The following is a 22,430-nucleotide window of genomic DNA, read 5'->3' as shown; positions in this document are numbered from 1 at the left end:
TCTCACTGAGCATCCTTGCGCCTTGTAGTCACTTTATGAATCAAATCCTTAATTTCTAAGAGGATGCTCTAGTATGCATCTTCAAGTGATATATTTCCTATGTCATTTTATGATGAAGGATTTATTCCAGCTCCCTTTGAAGTTCATAAAATCACTCCCATTAACTTAAAAAGAAGATAAATTGTCCAGTGTACTACTGAAGGGAGAATGGGGGAAAACTACATTTGTTACGCATGTTAGTAAATGCCAATAAAGGAAATTACTGCATAGAATCAGAGCAGGAATTCTTGGACAGAACTGCAAATGAATCTTATGAAAGCAATTGCTCTTAATGTTGCTATTGTATTGTCTATGCTCATAATAAGCAACATTGATCAAAATCAAGTATTGGCTTTACATTTGCGAATGCATCATGAAGCTGCTCAATGGCAACATTTATTTTGGGTGCACCCTTGAATGAAACGGGAAAACACTTTCAGTTTGTGACTTTTTGAAAATGGAATGCCTTTGAAAGAAATAGACATTAGTATCTGACAACATAAAACAAACATCTAGGATCACATATACCCTTTTTTACATATCACTTGTCAGCAGAGCGTTACAGGAGATATGTAGCACCAAACATGCATGGCTTTGCTCCAAACCCCAGCATCACAAAGAGTGCTGAACCTGTGGTTTCATAACGTTTTTTTGTCACCGAGGAGGAAGGCGGATTGATACCACGTAGTAGATCAATAATTCAGTAACAGGGAAAATCCTCTTCAAAATGTCGGGGAAGTGTGACAGATTTGGCATATTCCATACGAGTGAATGACTTGACTAGGGACTCACTGAGTTAGTTGTTTAAGACGAGGGCCACCTTTAAGCGCTACCAAATGGTTGCTAAGAAAGGTATGTACACAGGTGAAGTAGCAGGGAGTCCAATACATTTGGTGGTAATGCAGAAGAGGGCCTTCTGGGTGGCAACGGGGACTTTATTGGGCCTTTGGTGTATAAGCTGTGGTGTATAATGGTTTAATTTGTTTTTAGCTGTGTATGTTTATTGTTTTATATTGTATGCCGCCTGAGATCCTAGTAATATAGGGCAGAATACAAATGTTTTAAATAAAATAAAATAAAATAAATAAGCTGTTGAGCTAGATGCTATTTTTTTACTCTGTTGTTATTGTTGCTGTTGTGATTTTAGTTGCATTTAAGGTATTTGCTTATTATTGTTTTTATCAACTTTTATTTGTGATTGTAAGCTGCCTTAGGTGCCATTTTTGGTAGAAACGAGGGGCACAAATCAAATAAATAAATAAATGCCTCTCAAGCTGTATAAATGCCTCTCAAGCTCCCAAACCGCTTTGGGAGAAAAGCTCAGTTCAAATGGCAACATGTCTTATTCAGGTCTAATTAGGGCTGCGCCAACACACCTCCTCTCATTTTGTGTTCATCTTTGCTTTTATGAATGTTGAAAAGTACCTCCCACACCCATCCATTTTCAATACATTTTCATAGTTTCAGTACTATCCTTCTGGTGCTATTATCTTTCTTCTATGTTGCCCTCAGCCTCATTTGCTCACTCAGCTGTTTAATGCTATTGGTTGTGGCAAACCACACAATTCCATTACAACACGATGACATGATATCAGACTTCTGCATACAAAATAGTATGGGTTGTCACTTGGAAAGGGTGAGATTCCAAAAGCTCCTCTCAGACTATCTCAAAAATGACCAAGAATCATAGAATAGCAGAGTTGGAAGGGGCCTATAAGGCCACCGAGTCTTTTGATGGCCTTATAGGCCCCTTCCAACTCTGAACCTTCCAACTCTACACCTGAACTCTCCTGGAAAAAAACTTGGGTAGCTTTAAGGGCTCGACCAATCTTGGAAGCCTTTTTCTAGTCCCGAGACCACCCATCCCCCTATGGAGGTGGGGAAAAAATGCTAGAGGGAGGAAATCAGGGGTGGGTCACAAAAGACATCTCTATGGATGACCTTTAGGGGTAGCTTTTAGCCCCTCCACCACTGCAACCCCCGATTTTCATTCTGTAGCTTCTGTTTCCCTCTTCATAGGAAAGAATATCTCCATTACTTTCCATGGGGGTTGGAAATGCTGTGGGGGTGAAACGGGGGTGAGGTGCATATCATCTACAGAGGGTGGCTTTTTTCACCCATTCCAATTTCATCCCAACACCTCTTAAAACTCGCCCTAGCTGAAGTGATGCACATACGTGCAATCCCAGCCTGCTTTTGCTCAGGCTATGCACAGCACAGCATGCCTCAGCTAATGAAGCCAGAAATGCTTCTCCTGCTTGTATTTTTTTTTGGGGGGGGCCTTAAAAGTCTCCCTCTCTCCTTTGAGCCAGGCTTTTACAAGACCCTGATGTTCTATTCCGAGCCTTGACTCACCACAGACTATCAGATTAAAAGGCAGTATGGGTAATTAACGCAGAGGACTGCAAAGATGAAGACAGAGAAAATGGTGGTGAGCCAAGGGCACCAAACAATATTAAAACACAAATGTTTGGCACAGTTGCTCCCCTCCCTACTCAATATTCTGTTTAGCTGTGTCAAATGAGTTAATTTCAAAGTGAGTATTGAAATTATACAGTATTTGGCACAGACCTACATGTAATGTTTATAACAGATTCTCTCACTGATAACAATACACATGTCTATAGTGGCTGTATAACATAGGCCACAGCTAGACCTAAGGTTTATCCTGGGATCATCCAGAGTTCGCCCCTGCCTGAGCACTGGATCCCCTGTGTGTCACCTAGATGGACAGGTTTGACCCCTGGACGATCCAGGGATAAACCTTAGGTCTAGCTATGGCCTTAGAAGGACTAATCTGATCCACCTGGAACATTAATTCAAAGTAAATACTCTTTTGCAATATTAATTAAGCATCACAAAAAAGCAAGGTTGATGTAAATGTAGGTGGGGCTGTTATTTTTTGCAGTGTTTTATCAATGTGTATTGGTAACATAGGGCGTGAAATGAAGGGATGAAAGAGGCAGCAAACTGTGCGTGCTTTGATTCCAGAATTAATTTTAGAAATTTGCCTAATTTAACCAGAATTCCAAACTAAAGAAACACTGGGCAGAGCTAATTAATGGAACAATAAAGGAATGGAAATACTGTTCTACCTAAGCAGATAAGAGCATTGGACTTAGGCCATGGACTTGTTGTTGGATTTGGGGTATGCTGGGCTTTTAAGCAAGGCTGGCACAAGAGACAAGTGAAGCTTTTTGCTGAGATGTAGCCGGATGTGTGCACGTGCAAATCTGAGTGGTGTAGTCATGGGGACGGACCCTTTCCTCCAGAATGTTTTCCTAATAAAATCTCCACCAGTCTGGTTTTCCACCCAGAGGAAATGGTGCATGGGCCCAGTATCTTTCTCCCTTCCCCCACAGGTGGTATACCAGCTTGGGAGAAACAATTTTGACTTGGACAATGGGATTCGGGGAAAGGGTAAAATGCTCCCCCCGCCCATGCGCCTGTTCCGATCGAGGTCTTGGAAAGAAGAAACTGCACTTCATCGAAAATAAAAAGGTCAGGTGGTACTTCACATGGGAAGTGTGCAATTCAGGACTAGCGCTAATTTAAATTCCATTCCATTAGCAACGGTCATTTATATTTCCTTGGCCATTGCTCCTTTTAAAGAAACTCTTGTGTCCTCCTGAACAGGCCAAGAGACTCGGAACCTTTCTCCTGCCTGTGATACTTGTCCCTTTTGTTAAAAGGAGCCCAAAGTTCCAGAAGTCACATGACGCATCACAATGCCTTTTCCCTCTGACAGATGGAACGGTGCATCACAACACAGCAGTTGACTCTAGATATTAATTTGTATGGAAGATTGCATGTATCATACTTTTAAGCTATGTCTCTGTATGCAATAGCTTCTCTAGATTGTGGTATAAGACCTATAGATTATGATAATTTCACATTCAAATATTACAAAACATTAATTGACAACAATTATAAATCAAATCAATCCTCATTAGCCATAAAATCCATTTGATGTGATAAAGTGTTTTGCCTGTCTGGTCTTCCTCAGTGATTTGTATTTACTAAAAAGTTACATTTCTTTAAATGTAGGTTCATTAGCCTCATGTGGCGCCGAGCGGTAAAGCATCAGTTTCTGCAGCTGAAACTCTCCTCACGGCCTGAGTTCGATCCCAGCGGAAGCTGGTTTCAGGCAGCCGGCTCGGGTCGACTCAGCCTTCCATCCTCCCGAGGTCGGTAAAATGAGTACCCAGTTAGCTGGGGGAAAGGTAATAACGGCCGGGGAAGGCAACGGCAAACCACCCCGCTATAAGGCCTGCCAAGAAAACGTCAGCGAAAGCTGGCATCCTTCCAAGAGTCAGTAATGACTCAGTGCTTGCATGAGAGGTTCCTTTCCTTTCCTTCATTAGAGCAACTGGGGAGGCTGAAACAAATATTGTATAGCTAATGAGGACTGATAAATAAATATGTGTACTATCATCATTTACAGTATCTAAATGTGAACTTATTATAATTCCTACATATTTTAAACTCTAACTTTTCTTTCATACTTTTGTTTTTGAAGTGAGGCGTTGTTTTTCTTTTTGTTTTGTGGAGAAATCTCTAGCTTATGACCACAGAGCAAAACAGGACTTGGAGTGGACTCATGTTGGGCCAGTATAGAACCCATTGTAGTTGTGTGACAAAACATTTTAATATTCATCTGTTTGTTTATTTGGAACAGTAAAAGAATAGTATTAGCATTAAAGAGCTCCATCAATGGATATGGTGCTTCAAGCCAAGTTTTGCATATGACTCAAGGTGCAACATTCCTACGTACAGATGTAAATCTGTCATTTGATGGTAGTTACATGGCACTGAGTTATACAGAGGTTGTGGTTATGTTTCATCTGCTATCCTGGTTCTAATTTTAATTTAATTGACACTTATCAAGGTGCATAGGGGGAGGGGAAAGACCAAAATCTAAAAAGCTCCACACCTTAAAAGCAGTACAAATTAGAATATGGTTCCCTTTAACCAATGTAATGAGAGCCTGGTTCAGAGGAGGGTGATGCAGCCATTTGGTTGGGTTATGTGAGCTGGTGGAGTGATGCCACAATGATGGGTGTATAAAATGCTCTCACTGGTATAAACACCCGTTCAGAAAAAAAGAAGGAAAGAAAGCTATCTCAGCAGGCCAAATTATCAAAGGTGCATTATGAAATCATTTTTGGAGACAACTACATACCTGCTTTCCCGTTTTTCCGACTTATATTCTATGGCTATCATTAAGAGCTTTAGCTTCGCAAAGACCAGTCTGCCAAAAGGAAGGAAGAAAAAGAGTCACTGCATCATGGTTAAAAATGAACACTTTTTCATTGAAAATATCATCAAGACATAATTCAGTTTGGGGGGGGGGAAGAAAAGGTGATGAAATCAATTCTACTGTAAAAATAAGAAGTGCCAAAGAATGCTTCTTCAAAAATAACTTACAGTACAATCCTAAACCTCTCAGAAATAAGTCCTGCTGAGTTCAAAGTGTATATGGGATCCTAGCTTTAGGCTGCATAGAGGAATCCACCCTCCAAGAATGGTTGTGTGGGCTTCCCTGCTGTAGGGTGAGCTCTGTTCAACCAGCTTTTGCTCATCTATTGATACTCAAACCTGGCTTTAATTCCAGGGTGGATATATAGCCCACCTCCGCATATTTCAAGCAGGTGTTGGCCATTAAAAATAATAATCAGTTACCCAGCATCTTTCTCTAGTGAAACATTTATCACTGATCTTTCTTTTCTTTTTTTAGCCCGCCATTTTGCTTATTTGAAAGGTTACTATAAAGGGAGTGTCTTCATGATTGTGGGCAGAGCCAGCCAAACATCACTGTGACATCTAGCCAGGGAGGGAGGTGGCTTTGCGATTGTCCCAAGGGACAATAAATCAGCACTTTGCACAGCCATCTTTAACTAGAAATAGGGGTAAATAAGTTGCTCCTGAGCGAATTGCAGTTTGGGAGTTTGCACATCTGTCCAAAAAGGACCGAGTAAAGCTGGATGCAAACCAGGGTCACCAGTCAAGTCACTTATATCTGTACATGGCCTGAGATATGTTTCTTTAATATATATATATATATATATATATATATATATATATATATATATATTAAACCCAATAGCTAAGTAAGTTAGTAAATTTGTAATTATTGTACGAATACTTTAGAACTACACAGGACTCTATAGAACAAAACCCAAAATGTCAAGAATTCACAGTCCTTGGGAAGGGCGGGGAGAGGAACCACCACCACCACCCCTCGATTTTTTTCAATGTTTGCCCAGGTCTTCACATCTCTCAGCAGGGCTACTAGTGCCCATGGTGACATGGGCTTTATACTAATGGAACATCTAAGGTGAGATAAGGGGCTCACATATTGTGGCTATGGGTAAGCCACTCTGAGCAAGACATGTGCTAGCCTGAAAGCAACTGACCATCCTACTACTACTACCAGTCTCCAGTAATCATGCCTTTCCAAGATTGTAGAAGTATTGTGTTAGCCAGTTGCCTTAGGGCTGAGTAGGATCCACCCCCCTCCGCATGTCTGAATGTTTGTTGTTTCCCCTCTCTGCCTGGTCCACTCTATCAAGCTGAGACAGCCTATGAGATTGCTCGTAGAAGGTGAAATCTTAGGTAATTTCTGGGACTGTTCGGTCAAATCTTGTTGAACATGATAAACTTTAGGTCATAAAAAGTGGCCCCAGTGTGGGGTTGGAAAAGAAAAATTAGGATAACACGATGGAGGGTTGGAAGACCGCTTCCGAAACTAATCACTCACAGTTTATTGGCCTGAGGGTAACTGGAAGAGGGAACTTCTTGGGAGTCACCTCATTCTTCATCCCAGAACTTAGAATCATAGAATAGCAGAGTTGGAAGGGGCCTACAAGGCCATCAAGTCCAACCCCCTGCTCAATGGAGGAATCCACCCTAAAGCATCCCTAACAGAGGGTTGTCCAGCTGCCTCTTGAAGGCCTCTAGTGTGGGAGAGCCCACAACCTCCCTAGGTAACTGGTTCCATTGTTGTACTGCTCTAACAGTCAGGAAGTTTTTCCTGATGTCCAGCCGGAATCTGGCTTCCTGTAACTTGAGCCCGTTATTCCGTGTCCTGCACTCTGGGAGGATCGAGAAGAGATCCTGGCCCTCCTCTGTGTGACAACCTTTCAAGTATTTGAAGAGTGCTATCCTGTCTCCCCTCCATCTTCTCTTCTCCAGGCTAAACATGCCCAGTTCTTTCAGTCTCTCTTCATAGTGCTTTGTTTCCAGACCCCTGAGCGTCCTGGTTGCCCTCCTCTGAACATGCTCCAGCTTGTCTGCATTCTTCTTGAATGGGAAGACACGGAGTGGTGCTGACAGCCCTCTGTTGAGGTGTGTGGGGCTGTGGCTTGTCAAGAGAAGCACATATGACTGCTCAAGGATCAGAGCTAGGGTGGGAGCCCGTCTTTCAACTAGCTCACATTATAGCCATCCAGCAGGAGCGTCAAACCTCATTGCCGCAGGCCAGATCCAGACTGCCTGGGGTTCCAATAAGATCATCTACCTCCCCCTCAAAAAAAATGGGCCATGCCCCCTTCCTGTATCCACCTCCATATCCCTACCCCCCTACACACATCATTTGGTGGTTTCTTTTTCCTATTCTAAAAGGCTGAAAAGCCTCTCCTAGGTCTTAACTGCTGACCGTAAGAGCCGTAAACTAAAATAAGTTGGCATTTCAGCCCGGCCTGTTTTTACTTTGGCCCCTCCCATTTTGCCTTCAGCCCCACCCACCTCCGGAATGGAGCCTCCAAGAGCTGCTCTGGAATTGAATATAACCCCCAGACTGAAAGAGGTTCAATACCCTGAATTATAAGTACCCGCATTGGAAAGAGGGTTGGTGAGGGAACCAAGGCAGCTCAATAAACTTCTGGCCTTATTTAACCAAACCATGCCATGTGTCGGAATTCCTGAGTCCCAAGAAAACAGACTTAAACTGGTTCAAAAGTTATTCCCTTTTCCCAGATACCACCTAGAATTTGTCGTTCTATAGGGAAAAGGGAAAGGATCTCTCAAAGAGAATTCTTAACAGACTGCCAAATTACACTTCCCGGGATTCTTTGGGGAAGCTAGAAGAGATGAAGTACCAGGGTTCTGCAAGAGAAAGCTTAGGTAATCCTAAAATACGGCTTTAATAAACAGCTGGATTGCTTTCCTGCAAATAAATTCTGCGTTAAGAATCACAAGAAATGGAAATGACATTATTAGGAGCCTTAATCTCTTAGCTTCTTCTGTTTTAACTTCCAACACCATTTATTAATGGCAGCAGTTTGAGCACAGATGTTCATGAACAAAGGCTCTAAAGAAGCTATGACCAACTGTCTACTCACCTAGAGGGAAATAAATTCTTCTCCTAATTAAAATCAGTATTTTTCGAGGAGCTGAGCTCATCACTCGCATAAATTAGATGTGAAACCTGCTATATTTGGGTTCCCTAAAATATCCTGAGAAGTATTATCTCTTGTCATCATAGAACCTACAGATACAAACTTGGCTTGATGTATTTTGGGAACATTAGTGTATAAAGGAAAGGCTGGTCAGCACTCTGCATTCAACCCGCAGTGCACAACAAAGGCATATGGTTAGGATGTAATCATCAAAAGGCAAAGGACATATAAAACCAAACCATTCCTGTCTTCAGAGTGGCGTTAAATCTACACTGCAACACGAGGTAGTAAAGAAAACAGAAGTTCCCCTAGTCAGTTCCGTAAAGCCCTCGTTAACTGGACACCACATGAAAAATTCCACAAGTGATGAAATAAAACCACAGTTTAAGGAAGTGCAATTATGTGTAGTTTTCTTCCCCCAAAAGATTAACTGTATAATATGAGGATATTAGCTCAATTAAAGAAACATGCCTTGTTTGTTTACTCGGTTGAGGGCAGAACCTTGTCTATAAAGGTACTGAACCCTTTCCGGCTGGAACACATGGGCAGGGCCACTGCAGGGCCACTAGGACCCGTGACTCCAGACTGAAATTTTAATCTATAGATTAGAACAGGGATTTTGGACTGATGGTACACGAGCTAAAAAGATCTGGACCCTGTGACAATTTCTTCTGGCCCATAGTAGCTCTACCAAATTTTTCATCAAGGAATGCTTGCCCACACTTTCACTTTTAATAACAAAAACAAAATAATGTCTGCCAATTGTAAGAGATAAAAAAAAATATTCCTCGTGGTAATGTTACACATTTTTTATTATTTTCTTTTTAACATATACATCAGGGGTAGGCGCCCTTTTTGGGCCATGGGTGCATCTGGCAATTTGATAAACTATCCTGGGCACCACCACAAAATTGCTGCCATGAGGTGTGGCAAAAGACAAATAACCTACCCAAAAGACTGAGTAAAAGGCAGAAGTGGTATCTGAGCCCCAACACACTAAACAACACCTTTGAACCCACAATTTGGGGTCAAGTGTCCTCATATGCTGAAAACACTCTGCTCTGCTCCTCCTGTTCAGTTGTGTCAGATGAAGGAAAGGAAGTTTTGAATAGTGATATAGACCGGTTATGGGTGAATACATTAGAACTCAACCCAGGCATGATGAAGAAAATGTTGAGAAGCACAAGTGACTTGCGAATTGGCAGTTTCCTGATTTGGACATCACCTTGAAAAGCTAAAATGTGCAGTCTGGGCATGCTGATGGACCAAGCACTACTCCTAGGTTCACAGGTAGTGCCTTTGTCCAAAGGGGCCTTTTATCAGTATAAACGTGTTTTCTGTTGTGAAGGCAGACAGTTATGGCAACCTCATTGGCTGGATTTATGTAAGGATAATGTGACCTAAACAAGACAACCCATTTTGGGTTGTCACCATTATTAGTTTCATAGTGCCTGATCATGCTGTCCGAACCTGGAACAATGGTTTAAGCGTGGAAGTGGGTGGGAGGATGAAGGGGAAAACATGCTGGTGAGCACCTGTTCTCAGCAGCGTAGCTTAGCAAGTGATTAACCAACCCAGAATGGCTTGTTTTCAGGATGGCTTAACTTGATGTCCAAGCCTGCCCTATGTGTGGCTGCCTTTGAAGACTGTGAGAAATTGTAATTAATTGAAAATAATTTGAGGCGATGAACATAGGGTGACCCTATGAAAAGCAGGACAGGGCTCCTGTATCTTTAACAATTGCGTAGAAAGGGGCATTTCAGCTGGTGTCATTTGTACACAGAGTCTTGCTATTTACTGTTTTACTCTGTACAGCACCATGTACATTGATGGTGCTATATAAATAAATAAATAAATAATAATAATAATAATAATAATAATAATGAAGCACCTGTTGAAATTCTCTCTTCATCACCACAGTTAAAGCTGAGGGAACGCTGCCCTATTGACCAGATACAAAAGAGGACAGGGCTCCTGTAGCTTTAACTGTTGTGATGAAGAGGGGATTTCACCAGGTGCTGGCTGCAAACAAATGACACCTGCTGAAATTCCCTTTTCTATGTAACTGTTAAAGATACAAGAGCCCTGTCCTCCTTTTCATATGGTCACCCTAAATTTGAACAGCTTTGCTTCCTGACAATTTGTAGGGATGGGTGATCGCCTTTCTACTCACCCCAAAAGTACCCTTTCCTCACGCATACACAAAGACTCTCAGGAATAACTTCTTACCAAGCCCCTAATTTCTCTGGTCAGGTACGCATGGGTGAGAAGCAGACCTCTGTTTGTGGCAATGCCCATTCTTCCCAAATCCCCCTTCCTGAGGAGGCTTACTAATCTAGCTCTGTCCTCACCTTCCAGAAAGTAGTTAAGAAATCCTAACCCCAAATAGGTACATTTGTAAATGAAGCTAAACCAGAACAGCCTACATGTCTCGATCTGTACTGCACAAAATCTAATTGCTAGTTTCCTTTCCTGCACAGAGACAATTTGCACGACTGAAAATTAGTCCGGGTCATGCAAAATTTTCATGCCCTGGAAAGAAATCTAGTTGTGCAATAGAGCAATTACATTACTGTATGGAAACCAATTGAACCTCAAAGCTGGAGTACCCAAATGGATTCACCTCAACTGAATCACAATGCATGCAGCCTTATAAATCAAAATCCTAAATAATCAAATCACTGAGGGCTCACTGATTCTGTGAAGCAGAGCTGATAAGCAAGAGAGTAGGAGTATAGAGTAAAGCTTTGATCTGTATTCTTTTACCTTTTAAGGTGGCCCTCAGAGACTGTAATCCTATACCCACTTACCTTGGAGTAAGCCCCATTGAACTCAATGGGACTTACCTCTGAGCAGACATATAGGATTCGGCTGTAACTTCCTGGTGGTGGGAAGGTCATCCACCTTTATTAAATGGGTCAAAGAAATAACTCAAACTCTGAAGTGACTTTGCCTTTCCTTCTTAAGCTAGTGAGTATCTCCAGACAGAACAGGGAAGCCAAGAAGAAGTACTTATCAGGCAAACATATTTACCTCTCCCAAAATATAACTCTTGTATATTTTTATAGTCCCTTACCTCTTCAAATGCTTTTCCTCAGCTTTATATGAAGCAGATTAGCCAGACAGAATTTGCAATGTCTGCTTCCCAGTGCCTTGTTATGCAACATCATTGGGAAATGATAACGTAAGGTGTATATATCAAGCTCGTATGGTCAATTTTACATCAACCCATTCAATATTCGGCATATTTTGAAAAGAGATTGCCTCCTTACTTCTTACTTGGCCATCTTAAAATTTAACTCCCATAGGGGAAAAGACCGTTTATAATAAACACCAACCTGCGTGGTGGGCTGTTAAAACTATGCATGCAAGTAGGGGAAGGCAAAAGGAAGAGGGGCCGACCAAGGGCAAGATGGATGGATGATATTCTGGAGGTGACAGACTTGACCTTGGGGGAGCTGGGGGTGGTGACGGCCGACAGAAAGCTCTGGCGTGGGCTGGTCCATGAAGTCACGAAGAGTCGGAAACGACTGAACGAATAAACAACAAGGGGCAGGCAGCATGCATTACTTCAATGGAGAATGAGAATTATTCTAGCTCCTTTTATACTCAAGAAGGGGGATTATACATCCCTTAGTTGGGCTGTGCTCACAATTCAGTATCAAATTAGGACTTTAACTGCTCTCTCAGTTCTGAGGAGATCAAGATTTCATGTTTTCAAATGATTATTAGTGATTAATTACTGCTTGAAGTGGGCAGGAGGGAGGAGACTTGGAGAAGAGAAACCACTGAACCTTTTAAGGTGTAATTCTCTGCATCTTTGGTCAGAAAAACAGTCCTAGAATGGGTTGTACAGGAATTCTAGGACTTTTTTTCTGTCTAAAGATGCATAGGATTGTACCCTAAAGTACAGAATGTGGTATCCTCAGCCCAAGACAGCTTTGAATAGAATAAGCAGCTCCAAAGACATCAATCCCCACCCCCAGCCCCATTTGCTTTGCCCCCAAAGCTTTGCCCCCAGCAGTGTTCTACAGCACAAAAGTCTTAGAATTTTGTTTGGAAGGCAAGTTACTATTCACCTCCCATCCACCATCCCATTTCCAATGGGAGATATTATTATTATTTTTTTAAAAAAAGTATAGGGGTTTGAGAGAATGTATCTCAGGAACTGTTCTTTTTCAGTGCCAAATCCCAAATCTGCTCTGTTTCCAGATTAAATGATGCATCTGACATGTACATATTGATGCATCCCTGCCCCTGAAGTTTATATAGAGAATGGAACGCCAGCAATGTTTTCATCAGTTCTGTCAATTCAAATTGCTCACTTCGTTGTGCTCAGTTTGAGTTATTCTGAATAGCAACTTAAATGTGGCCTCTGAACTTGTTTGCTTCTTAAATTGTGGTGTGAGATAATTTTGTTAGCATTTTCAGAATTCTTCCCTTGATATTCCTCAATAGTTTTGTATCAGGAAACACACACACACACACACACTTTGTTTTGTTGCTTTGTATACTCATTAGGCAACATTTGGTGGAAACCTTAGAACCAGATCATCAATCGGTATGAAACAGCAGGGCTGTTTGCCTCCCAAACAAAATTCCAAGACTTTTGTGCTGCAGAACACTGATGCTTTGGGGGCAAAGCAAATGGAGCTGGAGTGGGGATTGCCTTTGAAGACGGTTCGGAAGCTGCAGCTCATGCAAAATGCAGCGGCCAGATTGATTTCGGGAACCAGAACGTTCGACCATATAACACCTGCTCTGGTCCGCTTGCACTGGCTGCCTGTATGTTTCTGAGCCCAATTCAAGGTGCTGGTTTTGACCTATAAAGCCTTACACGGCTTGGGACCACAATACCTGATGGAACGCCTCTCCCGACGTGAATATACCCGGTCACTACGTTCAACATCTAAGGTCCTCCTCCGGGTGCCTACTCTGAGAGAGGCTCAGAGTGTGGCAACGAGGGACAGGGCCTTTTCGGTGGTGGCCCCCAGACTATGGAATGATCTCCCTGACGAGGCTGGCCTGGCACCAACGCTGCTAATTTTCCAGTGCCAGGTTAAGACTTTCTTCTTTGCCCAGGCATATGGCGGCACATCTTAATCACCCACGTTTAGTTTTTTTTAAAAAATGGGTTTTTATGCTTTAAGTGTGTATGTTCTGTGTTTTAGAATTTTAAATTTTGTATACTCGTTTTTATCTTAATTTTTGAATTTCTGTAAACCGCCCAGAGAGCCCTGGCTATGGGAGCAGTATATAAGTGCAATAAATAAATAAAATAAATAAATAGTCACTACAAAAGTGTTTTAAAGCATGATAGGATACTTGGGCCACAGCTAGACCTAAGGCTTATCCTGGGATCATCCAGGGTCCACCCCTGCCTGAGCACTGGATCCCCTGTGTGTCACCTAGATGAACAGGTTTGACCCCTGGACGATCCAGGGATAAACCTTAGGTCTACCTATGGCCTTGCTGTTTTAAAAGGCTCCAATTCTCTCTCTCTCTCTCTCTCTCTCTCTCTCTCTCTCTCTCTCTCTCTCTCTGTGTGTGTGTGTGTGTGTATTAAAAACAGCAGATTTTATGTGTGGCACCAGAGCTGATCATTGGACAGGTAAAAGAACCAATTCATTTTCAGAGTTTTTCATGGAACAAATACAAGCACATTTTGAAGTATTCTGGGCCATTATGAAAAGGAATAGAAATTCTTCACTGTACTGAAAATATACATGCTCTAAGCTTGGTGATGTAAGCATCACATTCTAATTGCCTCTGAGCTCTAATTAACCTGAGGTAAAGAATCACAGTCTAATTAAAATGTTGGATAAGTTTGAGTTACAGTGTCTCGTTAATTTAAACCAGGAAACATACAATTAAGCTTCCAAATAATCAAATACTTCAGGATTATGCCAATGTTTTGGGGAGGCTCCTAAAACTCATTAAAGGGCCCCTCTTTATTGATTATTCTACCACAGCATGTGATACAAATGATAGCTGTGGACTGCACAAAACCACACCAGGAGATGTTTTCAAGGAACATATGGAAGCGCAGCTGTATTAACAATGAAAATTGCTTCAGTTCACAAGAGGTTTGCTTCACAGGGCCCACGTCCAATGGGGCACAATTAGCTACAATGCAAAACGTCGTAAGAATCATTTCAGATTTTATGCTTAGCAGATAACACTTTCATATGAAGTCACAGGGAATGCTGACACTGTCTGTTAATAAGCCAATCGCAAACATTTGTAAACTAATGCATACCCTTCTAATGGAGAGCACTTAATCTGCAAATTTTATTCACTGACAGGGTTGAATTCAAGCTCTTGGATGATTAGAAGAGTATCTTTGGAATTTATATTCCCCAGATCTTTCTGTATCCGTATAGAGATGCAAGGAGCAGGCCTTTTAAAGGCAGAATGATTTGTGGAAATAAAGTGGGCAAGGTGGAGCAACATACAACTCAAGGAGTACCCAATTCTTACCGCTTCCATTTAGTATAGAGGGTGCATTTCTAGCTCTAATAATTGCAGAAATACATTTGAGTACGGGATGGGAATTCAGAGATACAGAAAATGTAATAAATTGGATTATTATAGAGATATGACTAAAAGTAATGTTATATTTTAAGCCAAAATATTTAATAACAGAGGAATAAAACTGCCGTTCTATCAAAACCTTCAAATTAGATTATTTCTGCTACTCATGAATGGGTATTTGGGACATCTTATTAATTTTGGGTGGGGTGGAGGATGGTTATATATGAAAATAAATATCTATTATCCAAAATGTGCCACATCTTATTACATTCTTATGCAAATGACTAAATGGAATAGAGACTTGCAGTGTTATATAGCTGGCGCTCTTTGGCACATTGGGCAGTATCCAATGCAACCCTATCCAGTAGAATTTAGGATATTTTTAGTATGTTTTTAGGATGCTTTTAGGATGTTTTTAAACAGTGTATACCATGTTTTTAATCAGTATTTTATGTATTTTATGCTTGTTGTTGGGTAAGAAATTATTATTATTATTATTATTATTATTATTATTATTATTATTAACCCACATGCTAATGGGGCCCAACCATTTGTGCAACAGGAAGCTGGCAGATCCTTAAGCAAATGGAAATGAGCCGAAATACTCATTTCTGGAACAGGGCAAGTCAGTGAAGCTCATAAAAGGGAGCTCCACTGAATCCGTCTCAAGATCAAATCATTTTATTGTATTTGACTAATAGCCATTACAAAGAGAACAGCTTGAAAGACCATGCAATAACAGAATATCACCATGCAATAACAAATCAAATTAGTGAATTGCCTGCACAGTCCACTGCAATAGCATTCAGAGTGTTTGCGCGAAAATGTTTGGTGGCTTTAGCAAACAAACCTGTTTTATGTGCAACGTAAGGGTCACCATCCGACAATAACCAGCAAATTTTCACATAGGAACTTTTCCCCTGTAAGGATGTCAAAATCTGCCCCAGGAATCTCGCCCTGGGATTTTTATATAGGTGACAATACAGTAAATAGTGTGAGATATCCTCTACCTCTCCCATAGCACAGATACAGAACCGTAAGTTTCTTGGAACGTGCCTATATCTGCCATCCAGAAATGTTATGGGCATGGTTTGGAAGGGTTGTTCTGGAAATGAGGTTCTCAAAGAAGCAAAAGTAAGGGTTTGTAGGTATTGAGCTCTTTCATGATCTGTTTTAAACAGGTAATACTATTGAGAAAAGTTTGAAGCTTTGATTAAATTTAAACCCTGACTGTATATATGCAGTCTCTCAATTTGTTTTTGGCTCCCAATGTGGTAAAAAGATCTGGTAGAAGGTTTTTGGAAGCAAACAACTCTTGGCATGAATTAGCCCAGCCACCCTTCTTCATTTGTTCTCTCAATCAAAGCCTGGGGAGGCGGTCTTCTGGCATAAACAGGACCCTCTTCTAATACGCAAGGGCTGCCTTCTGAGCCCTGGCTTCTACAGACACTACACCTGTCTCTGCTCTGAGGGAGGGAGCTGGGGTCCCTGGAGGTACTGCCAGCAATAATCACAGAAACTTATTTTGGCAAACCTCCAACCAACTCCTTCAAAGTCTTATGCCCTTATCTCCCACCCACCCCCAGCAAATCTCAATCCCAAATTGGCTTTGATCGAAATGAGTTTGGAACTTCTTATGAAGTTCAGTTCTAATCATGCCAAGCTGATTTACAGAGCAATCCTAAGGGTGTGGAGCCAAAGCAATGGAGCCCCCACATTTCAGAAGCTCTGTCTTGTCTTAAGCCCTACTGGGCCCTTGCTGGCAGGTGGGTGGGTAGAGCAGTGGAGGCATTTTTGGCCCCCAGAAAGGGAGCTCCTGTAAAACAGGCTTTAGAGCCTGTCTAACCTTCCTCCGGGCCAGGGGTGTGGTTGGGGGCTAAGAGGGCCTTAGGATTCTCTGAATTCTCAGCCATTCCTTCCCTGCCTTACTAGCACGTTCCAGATACTCTGATTTCTCCTGCTCTGCAATTTCCGACCTTGCAAAGGAGCCATCCCAGGTGGAAGGAGACAGGAGAGGGGCTCTGACTGCAGGAAAACTCTTCTGAGGTTAGAGGTCTGTCTAAGAACGTCATTTGTAGATGCTTTTGAGGCAACGGCAAGTGATTCATCTGTCTTCTGGCACTGTAGGGATGGTTTTATTGTATTTTATTATGTATTTGTAATTTTAGAGTTATGATTTTAATGGTGCTCGTGTGCTGTATTGATTTTAAATGGGTTGTTAGCTATCTTGGACAACTTGTGAGAAAGGGCAAGATATCAAAATAAATAAATAAATAAATAAATAAATAAATAAGACCTCCAATGGGTTTTTCTAGACCTGGCCCTCCAGGATGTTGTCTAGGGAACACAGGATTGCTCTGTTGTTGTACTGGACAAACCTGGAATTTGTCATTGGAGTTGTTGTATAATGGAGATGACAGGGGTTATTTGTCAGTTTTATCAAATGCACTGTGAGTGATACATAGTAATAAATTGTCGCACGTGCAGTAAGACTATCAAGGTAATTATTATAAATCAAATTTGTGGTTCTCTGCCTTCATAACCCTTTATCTTTACTATGTGTGTCCTACAATGCATATAACTCAGCCTCCTAAACTGGCAACAGACCCAGACTACAGCTACCCAAAGGCAATGTTTCCCCAGCAATGATGCAAGTTTTTGCCTGAAAAACAAAGGTCCATATAATTTCCATTCACAGAAAAGCCATTTACACAGAGAGGCACAGTTCAGACAACACTTTTCTCTACACAGTGGGAAAACTCCACTCAACTGTTGCGTTTGTAGGGGGTACTCACCACACAACATGTTCTAACTCCACTGTTGTGTGATTGTGGGTTCCCATTGAGTTGAGTAAAAGGCAATATGACCTTTAAATTATAGTTCAGCCACCCTCTCTCCTCCCCCAGTCCTCCTTATGGTATCTGATCAGCCATTGCTGCAAAAAAATAACAACACAATCTCAGCAGCACTCCCTCCTTTTGCTGCTCTTGCCCGAGAACTCTATAGCCAGTGGGAAAAGTCCACTCAACACAATGGGAAACTCCACAGAGCCCTCCACACAACACACAACACACCAGTTGTGCAGGAACTCTCCTCTGCACAGTGTGGATATTCAGCATGGAGTGTTTTCTTTAAAAAAATCCACTGTGGGGTGCAGTTTTCCCTCCAGACAACACGTTTCTCAACGGTGGTGTAAAAACTCCACTATGGAGTTCTAAAACCACTGTAGAGAAATGTGTTGTCTGAACTCAGCCAGAGTGTTGCATAAGAAAAGCCAAGAAGGTATTCTATTTGCACAAGCATATATCTACTGGAAGTTACTTATGACAGTATTGCACAGACTCTTTTACTTAAAAACAAAATGTCTTGTGGCACCTTAGACTAATAAATCTATTCTGCCTAAGGTTTTATGGAAACTGTCCACTTCATCAGATGCATGAAGTGTTAACTTCAAATTTTACTTCATGCATCTGATGGACAGTGCAATAGACTAACATGGCTACCCGCTCTGGAATTTTTTTCCTTGTGGTAGTATTTGCATAAGAGATCTAATGGCTACCTTCATTTTGCAGATGATTGTTTGGTGCAAAAATACATGTAATTCAAGGCTGTAAAATGTCAGAGTCCTAATTGTATCTCAAGCCTTAGCTAGACGGAGCTTTATCCCAGAGGCAATCCCCAGGATCGTCCCTGTGTGTCCACATGATGCACAGGGGATCCCAGGATCAGGGAGGGATGGTCCCTCCCTTGCCCCGGGATCTCGCCCTCCACTTTAAGCCTGTTTTTTCCACGGTCTCGGGATGAGCCCGAGACTGTGGAAGGTGTGGCTGGGCTTCATGGTTTGTCCCGGCTCCTCCCGGTTCCTCATGAGGAGCCGGGACCCCATCAGGGGTGGGGTGAAGGGAGAGGGGATTTTTCTAAAAAAGGCTTACCTTTTGCACATGAGCATTTGTGCACTCCTGTCTCTTTAAAAAAAAATGGCGGGTGCAACACCTCTCCCTCTGAGTTCATCGCGCACCACGTGTGAACAGAGGGGGAGATCTCATGATAAAAATATCGTGGGATCTTCACTCCTCCGTCCCGCTAGACCGCTAGGTCTAGCTGAGGTCCCAGTCTCAGCTGATGGATGTCCTTAGTCAAAGCAGTTGCTGGACTAGATTGAAAAATTCAACGGAGGTCTAGCAAAACATATTAAAGGTCCCAGGTGTAGTCACATCTTACAGAAGGAGAACCTGTATCAAGGCTACAGTACCAGGCCTGTGATTTAACTGGCGTGGAACCTGATAAGGGTATTAGTTTAGGTTTGGTTAGGATCAGGAACTGTAACCTTTGTTTTAAAATACCAGTAACCGTAAGTTAATAAGCTTTCTTGTTCATGTTAATAAAATATTTCAAATCTTTGTTTACTAATATCTCTGATTTCTTTGTCTCATGGCTAATGACCAGCTGTCTGAGGTAAAAGAGGTATATTAAACAATGAGGTGTAGATTTATGCTGGCAGCGGACGCGATTCTAAACACATGGAAAATCTCTGCATTTGAGGAACTGTTCTAGAAGGCTACTGGCTCAACACTTAATTTTGGGGGGGTTCTGCTAAGAATCATACCGGGATTTGGAACAAACAGCTTCCATTGCTACACCTGAGAGGAAGAAGTTGGGTTATATGTCAATCATTGTATAACTACTTACTCACAAACAGCAGGGAATGACAGACCAACAAAGGCACTAGAAAGATATTCTGTATACATTTCATTAGAAACTCCTTCCAGATAGTATTTCTGCCATGTATCCTCCTCAATCTAGAAAGAAGAAAAACAAAAAAACAATTTAGAGTTTAAAACAATTTAAAACCACTTTCTACAAAAATAAATGGAGGTGATTACATACCAATCAATGTTGAGGTAATTAAAGTTGGTATCTCAGTTAATTGTTTTACCAGTTAATAATGCCTGCTAAGTTTTCATGGGGATGTTCTCTCTATATACACCAACCAGGGTGGGGTTAGGGTTAATACGAACAATACTTAGAGAACAGTGTTTAGTGGGAAAAGAAGCTTAAGAGGTTATCCTATAGAAAAGTCATGATACTATGTACTCCAACTTGGTAGAAACTCCTAGTAAGGTCATAAGGATGTCTTTCTAAGTAATATATGTATATATTTATAGACAAAGTTCTACAGCATATTAGGCTTTAAAAAAGTTTTGTCTGTAGTGTGTGTGTGTTTGTGTATGTGTGTGATATCTACATTCTGTACAATAATATATGAAGGCCTTTCTTTAGCGGTACCCAAGCAAAAAAATTAAAACACTGCAATGAAATGACTTAGGGAAAGGTGCAAAAATAAAAGCTGCCTTTTGCACAAAACACAAGGCTTCTCACTGCACAGTCATATACCTTTCAGATCATTTCGCCTAGCCACTTGTCAACTGAACTCAGTTTGCTATGGAAAGCATTTCTTTCCCATCAAAAAAGTTCCATGTTTTGGCATGGCCAGTGGTACCAATCATTTGCAGCACCCTGCAAAAGGACTTATGTTGGTGCCATTTTCTGGCTCTATGCCCCCGTCCCCACCCCATTCTCAGGAGCCCATGATACTTCGATCATGTTTCATTGTTTTCCTGTGCTAAATCCCTACTGCTAAATATTTCATTAAGCATTCAGCAGTGTGATGTTTTTATCATTATTGCTGCTGCTGCTAAGCTTATGCATCATGAATAGCCCACTCTTTCTTTAGATATCTTGGTGTAGCTTATTTATTTATTTATTTATTTATTACATTTCTATACCGCCCAATAGCCGGAGCTCTCTGGGCGGTTCACAAAAATTAAAACCACAGAGATGCAGTATTTTATTTATTTATCTATTATTTATGACATTTTGCAGCAAGGTACTGATCAGGTCCATACACCCACTTGGTATGCCTTGTCACTGATGTCTCTGTTCACAGCGGTGAGATCACTAAAGCAATATAAGCCTCACATCTTGATACCCTGGAACATACGGTTTTGTGTAGACTACAAGACAACATGTGTCTTTGCAGCTGGAGTAGGATCCCAATCCTTTCCTGCCTTTCCTAAAAGAAATAGCAAGTGCACGCATGCTAAGTAGACATCATGGGGACGGGAGGGAGAGATGGATCACATGAAAAGTAATGCCAGTGGCAGATTTGGGTATAGACACTTTTTACATGATTTCATCACTTCACACGTTGCCAGAGTGGTATGGAATGCAACCACAGCAGTATGGTACCCAAGAACGTGCTTTTGGGGGCATGGTGGCTGCTGCGGGTGCTTCCAGGACTCTAGCAAAGCCATGTCCTGCCACGAATGAGACAGGGCTACTGGGCTAACATTACAGGGATTTCTGTAGAGCTGTAATTCACTTTCAGAACTGAAACTATCAACAGAAACATAAAAGTTGCAAGTGTGCACTGATCACAAGATTTGGTTCAGTCTCAATCTGGCAATTCAGGAAAACAATCCTATTTGCCTCAGACTGATTCAGAAGCTGCCCAATTCAACTCAAGGCTGAGTCTGAATCTGAATTTGGAAATCCAAAATTTCCTGCCTCGCACTGACTATCACTGCAAATCAACAACTAACTATACCCTTTAAACTGATTGACAGAATTGGATGCAATTCACAGTAGCTATTCTGAGGGGATGAAATTTGCAGAATTCCTGACAAATAGGTGCAGGGTTTATTTTTAAAAAAGCAAATTGCCAGTAACTACTTTATTTCTTGGCAGAACTAGATGACAAGTGCAGGCATAGTTGTCTGCGGGGATTAAACCTGCCAGATTCATAGATTCAGGGGAGTTTGTGCAAAAGCATCCCTTATAGCTTGGGGGTTTCCAAAAATTGATGCACTTATACCCCTATGTTCTTTGTGGGCAATTGTTAGGAAAAAGGCATACAGCATAGAAGTACCTAGTTTAAGAAACTCCTGCAAAATGTCAGAAAGATATTTGAAAATGTTTTTGTATGGAGCTTCTAATTTGGAGTATGTGGGGTTCGTGTGTGTGTGTGTGTGTGTGTGTGTGTGTGTGTGTGTGTGTGTTAATTTGTATGAAAACACCATGGATGAGTCCCTAGGCAGGAAACCTGCAAAATTTCAGAAGGATGGGTGCGGAGGCTAGAGAGGTATAATGAATAAAAACAATTTAAGGCTTTTCTTTTTCTTTTCTGATCAAAGTCACAGAAATTGAAATAGCACAGGAGTAGATGATGGATGTGGAACATACAGTGGCAGAGGCAGAAGGGCAGGAACCTCAAATGGTTTCCAAGCAAGCACCCAATGCTACTCCTTCCCAGGCACCACAAGTTCAATAAAAACTCTTTTAATACTACTGCTCCTGCGAGACAGAACTAGCAAAGTGTACTGAATGCTAATACAGTCCTGCGATATATAACTTCAACATCTCTAGGACTGGAGAACCATGATACACTGGGAATAGTTG

General features: G+C 41.5%; 1 protein-coding gene across 8 annotated transcripts in view; it reads right to left on the bottom strand.

Annotated features, from left to right (window-relative positions):
- The window catches only part of KCNMA1 (potassium calcium-activated channel subfamily M alpha 1), a 720,064-nt gene that overhangs the window by 165,279 nt on the left and 532,355 nt on the right, over positions 1-22,430 (bottom strand). For all 8 annotated transcript variants that reach the window (XM_063133180.1, XM_063133181.1, XM_063133174.1 and 5 more), the window contains exons 15-16: positions 19,662-19,771; positions 5,222-5,290 (exon numbers count right to left, since the gene is read on the bottom strand). In XM_063133180.1, the coding sequence (XP_062989250.1) occupies positions 5,222-5,290; positions 19,662-19,771 (179 nt within the window). The remainder of the gene's footprint in view (positions 1-5,221; positions 5,291-19,661; positions 19,772-22,430) is intronic.

Source organism: Elgaria multicarinata, chromosome 8 (assembly GCF_023053635.1).
Source record: "Elgaria multicarinata webbii isolate HBS135686 ecotype San Diego chromosome 8, rElgMul1.1.pri, whole genome shotgun sequence".
Classification (NCBI taxonomy): domain Eukaryota; kingdom Metazoa; phylum Chordata; class Lepidosauria; order Squamata; family Anguidae; genus Elgaria; species Elgaria multicarinata.
This window is presented reverse-complemented; position numbering and strand designations above follow the sequence as displayed.